This window comes from Haliotis asinina, chromosome 14 (assembly GCF_037392515.1).
Source record: "Haliotis asinina isolate JCU_RB_2024 chromosome 14, JCU_Hal_asi_v2, whole genome shotgun sequence".
NCBI classification, from domain to species: domain Eukaryota; kingdom Metazoa; phylum Mollusca; class Gastropoda; order Lepetellida; family Haliotidae; genus Haliotis; species Haliotis asinina.
Genome location: NC_090293.1, coordinates 36331001 through 36341901, shown reverse-complemented (window position 1 = coordinate 36341901; position 10901 = coordinate 36331001). Strand labels below are relative to the sequence as shown.

The 10901-nt window shown below is 40.2% G+C and overlaps 1 protein-coding gene across 1 annotated transcript; it reads right to left on the bottom strand.

Moving 5' to 3' along the window:
* Positions 1 to 5922: 5922 nt before the first annotated feature.
* On the bottom strand, positions 5923 to 8062 carry LOC137262149 (uncharacterized). The gene is made up of 2 exons (XM_067799931.1): positions 7724 to 8062; positions 5923 to 7289 (listed from the first exon to the last, which is right to left on the bottom strand). The coding sequence occupies exon 2, from the start codon at positions 7255 to 7257 to the stop codon at positions 6316 to 6318; it is 942 nt and encodes a 313-aa protein (XP_067656032.1). The 5' UTR covers positions 7258 to 7289; positions 7724 to 8062; the 3' UTR covers positions 5923 to 6315.
* Between the last annotated feature and the right edge of the window lie 2839 nt (positions 8063 to 10901).

Below are 10901 nucleotides of genomic sequence, written 5' to 3'. Positions count from 1 at the left end.
CAATTCTCTCATTTGCATTCAACCACAGGGCCACCGGGCCGAGGAATGAAGTGGGCTTGAATTATCTAGTTATAGTAACTATTATTAAGTTGCCTTTACGTGCGCTTCAGTTATTGTTATGTAGCTTCGTTTAATGATCATCTAATGCTTGACAAGTATTAAAATCTGATGAGCCACGACCTGACAAAAGGGAACGCCCTCCAGAACATTCCATTTGAAACAGGTTGTCGTATTAATATTGAAAAGCTCAATTTCCTCGTGCGAATTGTGTCGCGATGGTGTCTTGCTGAACTAAATCGCTCTAAGAGACACGTGTTGAACAGTAGCGGTATTGATTTCACGCCACGGTCAGCATCTATTGCACGCCAATCTACCTGTAGCAGCCAACCAAGTGTATTCGTCCCGATTACTTGTCTCGCCTGCTTGTCACAAACGCGTTCACTGCGCTGGCTGATCTAATACTTGTCCAGCAGTACATTGTAATTATCCACCATTGACGGCATATATGTTAGAGAAAAAGTCTTCTGTAGAAACATCCCCCTCCGATGGGTTGGTTTTACATTGTCTAACAAACCTCGGAAAAGAGGTTTCTTTAGAGGTTAATTAATGTGTCCAATCCTATATACTGCATTGAAAATTGAATTTCATAGTAGTACTGAAATATCTTTATTACCAAACACATACTGAATAATGAAAGTAAACAATTTACTTTCATGAGAACGTTTATTGATATATTATCTTTACCAAGTCGACAAAAGAAAGACCTTCATAATCATACAATTTCATTCACATCCACAAGCTTAAAAAACGAACCAGTTCAAGCAGACCTTATGACATGCAATAAACAGAACGGAAATACAAAGCTAAGTATACTTCAGGCATAACCACCTCTCCACGGCTAAACACGCTGGCTTGCTGAATAGTTGATTGAAAGAGTCCGTCGTTTGGACGATTGAGTGGATTCGACTTTTTCGTAATGAAGCTGATTTACAGACGGACTCTGTCACTCAGCTGTTCGATAAGCACCCAATCACCTATTTTCTGTGACTTGTGCTGTATGTTGGCCTGACTCCAGATACTGTCATGGGAGTCACCTTGCACCTGCGTAACCTCATTTTAATAACCTGTTGCTATGCACATGATCTGTTTTAGGTTCCAGTGAGCATGTGACGTTCTTTTCAGAAAAAAATCCGTTTACACAGACAATTTTGCACGTAGACATGAGATATTACTGAATCACATAGCCATAAGTTGATTAAGATAAACTGATATGAAGAAGTCCAAATTATATGCCAATATATGATTGTATAATTTGCATTGCCAAATTAAGCTTTTCGGGATTTGAGTGATTTTTCGTCTGCGAAATGTAAGCACTATTGAAAAAAAAGTAGTATGGTTCATCACTTGTGTGTCAGCAAGTAGCAATGTGTAGACTGTGCCACAGTGTTACGTCGACAGGTCACAATTGCATAGTAGATCTTCCAACTGCTTGAAAAAATGAAATGTTGTAGATTTTAGGCCGTATTAAAGGTCACATGCAACCAAAAAATCAAACATAATTAAAACACATTTATCACTTATTCATGACATATAATATACACTGCTGCTTTAAAAAAACCCAAATAAACACAATTATAAGCGTACAATCGCGATTCAAAAGTGCAATATTTTGTACTTGGGCTTACTTCCCCCGAAACGAAGCCCTCGGGAGACCGAACCCAGTCATAGCGGGTGGATATGCACTCAAGAGAAACGACGGCTTCCGATTGGCTGTTTCATTTGCTGATATGCTAGGTTTCATTGTGTGTAGAGAAAGATGATCTGTTTGATGGGCATTTTAGAAGTATAGCCAGTCACTAGAAAGTAAAATTCTTTATGGATAACAACTTCTTTTAGTGTACTTGATCCGTCGTTTCAGTATGGATTCATATACTGTTGTCAAACAAAATCATATACACTAAAAGAAGTTGTTATCCATTAAGAATGTATATAGAGATGTTGGGTTTGGAAAATACATATTCTCTGAATTTGCGCTCGATCCAATAAAAAAATCATGTCAGTAGAGAGAGTAAACTACTGCGCGGCTGGAATCTGTCATTCGTCCCAGTACGAAGCAGGACTTGAAACTGACAAGAGTTTGCACCAGTTTCCGTCAGATCCAGTCATCCGAGAAAAATGAATGTAGTTTGTTTGCAACCCACAGACATAAAAACATGTCATGTGTATCACACGTGCCTAATTACATAATGTGGCAGAGACAGGACTCGGGTGCACGAGTCATAAATCAACTTATTTTCTTTATGTCGTATAGTCTGATAGGTGTTAAGTTCAAACTGCACGTGGTCAATGATTGAAGCTGTGTATTGCGTGTTGTCTTTAGCAGACAGGCAGGCAGACATATAGGTGTGAATAAACCAGACACTGAGCTTTCTCTGTGACAGAGACTGCTCACCACAATCAACATGTTTTTTCACATAACGAGCAGATTATTTACTTGTTTGTGTACACAACCAAGGTTAGACTACTGCTCACGACCTCAGTATGCATACTGTTTCAAGCTCCGCGAATCTATTCACTGCGCACGCGTTATGGACGCAGCGCAGCACAGCTGTTGAAACCAGTTTTCCCCCCAGCGCTGGGGGGAATTTAGTGAAACGTTTGAACTCCGATTTCGCGGGCTTTTTTTTCATCGCGTTTTTTTCAACTTTATAGATTGAATTGGCATTTTTTATGATTTGTTTCGGTAATTGCATACCAAAAGGTACCAGAATCTGCAAAGTTGTGTTTTACGTTGCATGTGACCTTTAAGAAAACAAAGACCAACTACTTGCCAGATGCTTCATTTTTTGCCACAATGTAGACAGTAATCTTTGCTATAATAATATTTAAAGGTCATATGCAACCAAAACATCAAACATATCATTAAAACAGTTATCACTTATTCGTTTCATATAAAATTCATTGCTGATTAAGAAAAAAACAATCAACAAAATTATAAGCGTATAATTGCAAATCAAAAGTACAATATTTTGTACTTGGATTTACCTCCCTCGAAACGAAATAAGCACGATACCTAACCCAGTCAGAGCCGGTGGGTGTGCACTGAAGTGTAACGAAGCCTTTCCTGTGGCCACTGGTTCATTTGATGCCGATACGCTTCGCTGGCTCTTTGTTTATTTTATGGCTCATAAGACCGAAATGTGTTTGTTTCACATATATGGTCAATGATGGCAGCTGTGTATCACATATTGTCAGTAGCATACAGACAGGTAGACATAGACAGGTGTATACAACCAAGATTAGACTACTGCTTACGACCCCATACTCCGGACAGGCATACTGTTTCAAGCTCTGCGAACCTATTCACTGCGCATGTGTTACGAGCGCAGTGAATAGGTTCGCAAGAGCTTGAGCGTAGCTGCTGAAACCAGATTTCACCTCAGAGATGGGGACAGTTAGTGAAACGTTTGAACTCCGATTTCGGCTTTTTTTTTCATTTTTTGTGATCTGTTGACGAGTTTTGATGAAGTTGTATTTTACGTTGCATGTGACCGTTGAATAAGATTCCGTTTACCTGTGATAGCATCCTCGATATCTCAAGGGTATAGTTTCGATAAACCTTCACTATACCATGGACGCATCTACATGTTGCATTCTCACGGTAGCCAATCAGCCAAGCCACCATTACAACAGAGCTTGACCAGATAGCGGTCGCAGCTGCAAAGGTTTGTTCGCAGTGCGATTCATGCAGATTTACGTGAAATCACACACACAAATCGACAGGTCCGGAACTTTAAAAACATATATGCAAGAACCCCTTCTACCTCTTTCAGAGAACCTCTGCATGGCTTGTGTTGCCAAGTGTAACCGGTTAGATAATTTATAAAAGCGAAAGTGAGTTGTGATAGGTACGCTCAACTTCCCCGCGTAGACATCTGATTGGCAAAAAAAGCCAAACAAGGGAGATAACAAATTCATGGGACTGAGCCTTAGATGCATCCCGGTTATAGTGGAGATTCGTCAGAAAGTATAAAGACATCGAGGATGCTGTGATAGTTGATTTTGTCAAGTCATGCTCAAAATCATTTTATCATTTTATGGGCGCTTCAGGTTGATTCGTATCCTCCGATTTATTTTAAAGACCTTTGAAGCGTTTTGTGAGGGAATTTAAAAACTTTACCTTCAAAAGTTATAACTCTTTTCTTGGTAACATATATGTTTCTAGGATAACATATATGTTTCTATGTTTCTTTATATTGTTGAAAAACTAACTTGTTGTCATGGGAGAGACTGAAATATCACTGTGTGATGCCAACATCAGCTGCCATAATGACATGGTTCTGAAAGAACCTGAACATCGATACGCATGTCCTCATTGTCATCAACAGACATGACATTTCCTACTTTCCGCTCATGATCAATGGCAACAGCAACGTACGATCCTAGCTGTATACTTGTTCTGTTTGATTCATTCTCTCCTTTCAACATTAACAGTGTTGATTCAGTGCTCTGTGACAAATTACGGTCAATTTTCTTGCCTTTATCGGAATAAAAGGATGACTTCTTGTTCCAGGAAGCAGAGAAGCGCAATTCTCGACTATTAGTTTCTGTCTCCCTCTTGTCACAAGCAGCATCTCTGTAGCTGGAATAGCATGTACTGCCCAGTTGAAAAGTGGCTGTGAAACTGTGATTTGGTGCTGGGATGTGCTTGAGGCCTGCAAGTCTTTTTATTGTAGCTATAGCAAATATATGAAATTTCATTCCATTATGGCATATAACATGGCATTTATTTGCCTCAGCTCTGCTCCTTGAAATACGTCTGCATACATCCCCATCCTCCGTTATCTGGAGAAAATTCAAAAGAATTCAAATCATAATGATGGTGGATTTCAAAGCCATTGCTTACAGAATGGCCAAGCGGAACCACGCTTATCGTTCATATGCATTCCGGAATTGTCTGATTCAGGTAGGTAAGAAACAATATCGTTTGTAAATAGATTTACAACAAGACAGAAATGTTGTTACAGTATTTTTTTTTTACATACATTCATATTAGTTAGTGTAATGGCGGAAGTACGAGCATGGCATGTGCAGTGTAAGTAAACCTACGCTCGGTATTTTTCGTTACACAGTATAAGCAGCATAGGTTTACTTAGACTGAGGGCATGTGACATATCTGCATCATACGGGCAAAGGTTTCACGTAAAATGTTTGTTTTATAGATTACAGACACCCCTTTGAAAAGTACCATAACCCCCCTCGGATTTGCTGCAGGGCAGAGTGTGCGTTTACGCTCGTCTAGGACCTCTCTCTTATTAGATCACAGATGGTATTTAATATATGATGAAACTTACAGTAAAGTTCACTTATAACGTACACGCTTACAACGAACAAATTCAGAAGTCCCGACTGCTTTCCTATATGTTGTTATGAATTAACTACCGTATACACCGTACACTGATAGTACGAACTATCTGTTACAACGAACAAATTGATGGGCCCTCGGTGCTATTTCACGCGTTAATTGACGTGTTTATAACGAACAGCTGATCCGAATCCACTCGCGTGTCATCTCACGTGTCACCAATTAGCATGGAAGGGCTTGTCACGGAAACGTAAAGCTCTAGATCTCGACACAAATTTCCAAATCCTCCAAGCTGTATATGCAGGCGGTAAATCCAAGACTGACATGACAGCAGACTTGGACATACAGTTTTCAAGGCCAATCAGTCGTGGTTAGAGAGATTTAAGAAGCGACGAGGGATATGTTCAGCCATGACACACGGAGAAAGCTCGTCTGTTGACAGCAAGTCAGTTGATGATTGGCTGACGTCACAGAAGCACAAAATTACCGATTTTGTTAAAGATGCATAGTAAAATACATGCTCGATGATGAAATGAATGATCCATGACAATTATATGTTAGTTGGTTTTGTCTTATTTTATTTTCTGTCAGAACATGATTTTGTCTCAAACCAGTGGCGTGGTGACCATTCTTGGTAATTTCCGAATATTCACCAAACCTGTATTACCAAACCTGGACGTAGTGGGTACGTTAAAACGATACAGAAATAAATAATTTACCACGAATTATTAGTGATATTGTGAATTTCTCAATTGTCGATGAATATCTGGGAATATCGACTAAAACAGATAAACTGAAATATACTTATTATTGTATATGTCACTTTTGAAAAGATTTCCTCAGTTGTCAAAGACAATAACATCTGCAAAATCTGTAAAATGTCTGTATGGGATTGTCTTGCAGTGTACAGAACCAGTCCAGGTTTCAATCTGTATACGGCTATCTGACGGTCAGCAGGACATATCAACTATCTCCAGTTGAACTCTGAAGTGGTTCAGAAACTTAATCAGGTGGGTGAGTCTTACAGGTAATGTAAGATTTGCATCAAGTGGGTGGAAATTCAGCAGGACGTCTTTCTCAATAGTGAGGTCTTTAGTCATGACAACACGAACATCTTGTGCGCTTCCATGCATCAGAGCGAATGGTGTCAGGCCGCCCGGTGAAACATGAAAGATGGCTGCCATTTCGTCTTGTGACCCAAAAGAAAAATTCCTGTAAGCTTTTAGCTTACGCCGAAGTGATTTCAAATCTAGATCGTTTTGTTCGTCACAGATAACCATATAAAAATTACCTCTTCTATCTTTGAGAAACAAGTTCTTGCAGAAAACCTCCCCCGTACAGAGGTGTCGGTCTTTCCGGGGTTTGTATGGAACCGGTTTGGACTGAACACCAAATTCCTCCAGCAAACTCAACAGCTCCCGAACACATGGGTGGCTTGGGGATAAATCACCGTCACCACCGTTGACTGAGGCACATTGATCAACGCGAGGGGCACATAGAGCGGAGGAAATACCAGGTGGTTGAGTGGATATCATATTGTATCCCTGTTTGTGAGGTCCACAGCAAGGACTGGTGTCTGTGACTGGCTGCAAGCAGGGCGTTGCCATCTGTACTCCTTCACCTTCCATGACAACTTCTGATATCCCTGGGGCCTCTTGGAGGCCCCTCACTGGACAGGTCATCTCAACACTTGAGATGAGTTGGTCCTCAGGTGTGACGGAGCCTATGACATTACGGCGTGCCTGTTGTCTACCATGGCCGCATTGAGGCTCCATGGTCTGGAACCAGGACTTGGAGAGGACACCACAGGACAGCCTCGGTCGCCCGAAGTGCCTGGCCACCTCCACTGAAGCCATCGTGGGGGTAAATTGGTGGATGACATAGTCATCCATTCCATCTTCACAAGACAGACTCGTCGCGTCATCTGTAATGTAAACATAATGACATCATTGTTGAGCATTATACAGTTAACATATTCACCAACGACATACCTGTATTGTACTGAGATAAAACATCGAAACACAGACGAATTGTGGTACATACACACTATGATACGTTCTGTGGTAAACACACATGTTCACTTGGTTGAACAGTCACATATATGCTTGGTGGTTCATACACATAAACGTCTTCAGTGACGGACACATATATGGTTTGTGACATATAAACACACGTTTCATGGTACATGTAATACGGCCTGTGACACACACAGGAGCTTTGTGGTATACAGGTATGTATTTTGACTTCAATAACACAGACACCAGGTGTACGTATACACGGTAAAAGCGGTTGTGAGGACTGCATCTAATTTTATTACACAAAATATCAGGTTTATCGTAGACTACAAAATCAGCTTACCGCCACAACTGGATCCACAATTGCTATGTAGGAATCCCGCGGGTTTATGTGGAAACTACCCTGGAATTACTGCACGACTGGGTCTTCTCAACACTGTTTCTACGACGTTGCGGTCACTTCCTAGTAGTTCACCATCGTATCTCACCTGTTCATTGTTGAAACTCGTCCGTACAATTTTCAAATATGAATACGTTGAGAAATATCTTCAGCACATAGTTCAACGTTAGGTGATCGTTGACAATCCAGTCACAATGTTTAATTCTTCATGTCGATACCGCTGTAAGGTCTCACTCTGACTGCTGAACGGTACACGCCGCCGAGCTATTTATAGGACTGTTTCCTTCACAGGTGACAGACCGATAAATTAGAGAGTCACCTGAAAGTGTATAACTGCACAGTGGTGAGATATTCAAATCTTTTAGCCCAGGTTCCCTATATTCCTAGCATAGTAAAACAACATCAGTGCAAATATGCTGTGATTCCCCTAAAACAAACACTAGGGATACTGATTTATCCGTTAGTATGACCTTGTGGTTCTAAATTTAGAAATGACACACGGGTTTGCATTGGTATTTCATCAGCTATTGCGACACTGCTATGGAGCAAGTTGTCTCCCTTACTACAGCGGCGGGGTTAATCGCGGAAACCCAACATAACAATGGTGTTAGATTGTGTGTGGCTATTGATATTTTACTGTACTTTTTACATATATCTCACACTTATAAAACATTCACAAATATGTGGAATTATATTGTATCGTATATGTTTTCTTATACAGTATGGTTCAAAATTATTGAGAATAGCTAAAGCATTTCATATTATTAAACGAGAACAAATCAGATAAAATTGAATGTATTGTGAAAGTGAACTGACCTTTTCATGTTGTGTAGGTAACAATTTAATATTTTATCAAGTCTCCTTGAGCTTCACGGCACAGTCTAAGACGGGTAGGCATACTTCCTATCAGAGAGGTTAGTGTCTCGTGAGTTATGCTGTCCCAGTATCGGACCACTTCTCTCTTCATGTCTTCAATTTTTGTCAACCCCTTTTGATTCACACATTCCTTCATCATCCCCCAAATGTTCTCAATGGGATTTAAGTCAGGACTATATGCAGGAAATGGTAATGCAGTCACATTTTTCTCCTGAAACCACTGCTTGGCATGTTTTGCGGTGTGTTTAGGGTCATTATCTTGCTGCAAAATCCAGTCATTTCCATAAAACACATGTGCACTTGGAAGGAGAAAGTTATCTAATATGTTAGTGTAGCGTTGACTTGTCAGATTTCCCTCAAACACACACAGCGGGGTCGTTCCTAATAAGGATATCCCTCCCCATACATGAAACTTTGGGCTGTATTTAGGTCGTCGATACAACGGTGCTGACGCAGACTTTGTCCTTTGTATTTTCACATTATTGGGATATACCCATATTGAGCTTTCATCAGTAAAAATCACATTTTCCCAGTGAAAGTTTTCATGTGCCAAACACCACTCAACACGCCTGTCTTTATGTTCGTGTTTCATGCGAGGAGAAGGAATTCCAGTCTTTTTCTCCCATCCAAGATCAATCAAATTTCTTCTAACTGTAGATTCAGATACAACTGTTGATCCCCTTTCTATCATTTCATACCTGATGTTGGAGATGCTTGCCCTTTGCTTTTTAGACGCTAAAATTCCCAGCCGGACGCGATCTCAGAAGTCCAATTTTCTGGGTCTCCCTGCTCCTTTCTGGTGCCCCAAATCCTTTCCCTCTTTAAAATTCTTCCTAATTCTATACACAGTAGAAAGAGGAGTTCCTGTTCTCTCTGCCAATGTATTTACATCATCAATTCCTTGATTACACAACTCAAAAATCAACCTTCTTTTATCTTCAGCAGACATTGTTGACAGTGCTAAGGAAAATGACGTCTGCTACAAATTCAGGGGAGGTAACTCTAATTGTACTATACTCAGTAGGCCAAGATGAGTTACCTCCCTTATACCATTACTTAGTTTTAAGTATCAGTGAATCAGTTGAGGTGTTAGGAACGCTCAAAGTAAGAAGAAAAATTCTCAATAATTATGAACCAGACTATATTATAGTTAGTTGCACAAACATCTGTAACGCGTCACCACACACACACACACACACACACACACACACATACACGCACGCACGCACATATTTAAAGCATATGTATTCCACATGGAAGTGACACATATGCGTGCACAAGAGTTTTGGTGGTATCATCATGCAGGTATCGTCTGATTTTTCTGATGGTACAAAGTTTGAAGTTTACGGATCTGGCTGTTTTTAGAGCTTCAGTCTTGCTAGACATTGGTCCTGTCCATCTGAACACCTATGTTCCCGACAGATGTGGAAGGTGCTAAGGAAGATGATACAACTGACACGTGTGACTTTTAATTTTGTTGGGTGCTGGAAAGTCCCGATCATCGTTAATTCAGTTTTGTCACTATTGAGTTTGACGACATCCAATTTTGAACAGTTACTTAATTAACTTGCATTTTCTGATTTGAAGAATAACTTTCATTCATCTTTTTTACATCAAGTGTTTGAAAATAAAATTACAGCTTGTAATCTCTGTATTGTCAGATCACATGGACGAATCTTAACTGATAAACACCTTTAATTAACCTAAACTCATTAGTACGCATCTTGAGACCCCCCAAGATTTCACGGGTCATTGATTGCGCTGTTCACACTGACCCATGGAGAAATCACTCATGACTGGTAATGTAATCGTGTAACTCCTAGAGTGATCTGTGCGAATACATGCTTGTATACTTGTACGTATGTGTGTGAAAGGGTGATATGGTTATCGAGAAACTTGTGTACAAAATATATTTTTCTATTTTTGTCAAGTGTGCAACTGTTTTATGTGTCTCGTAGGCCGAAAGGCCGGATGCTATTAATAATTGTTTTTATTGTCACAATGTACCGATATATATACAGCATGTGACACTTAAATAAACCATTTTTCCTCTTCTTCTTTTCTTCTGTAATTCATCGAAATAGGCCGGGCGGGCGTCATGCCAACTTCGAGCTGTGAGAATGGTCGTGTTCCTCTTGAATCTCATCCTGCCCCACAACTTTCTTCTTGTCAGTCCGCAACGTTTTCTGTTCCTATTTGGAATATTGGCGGTTTGATAAATAAACTTGTTGATAGTGACTTTCTG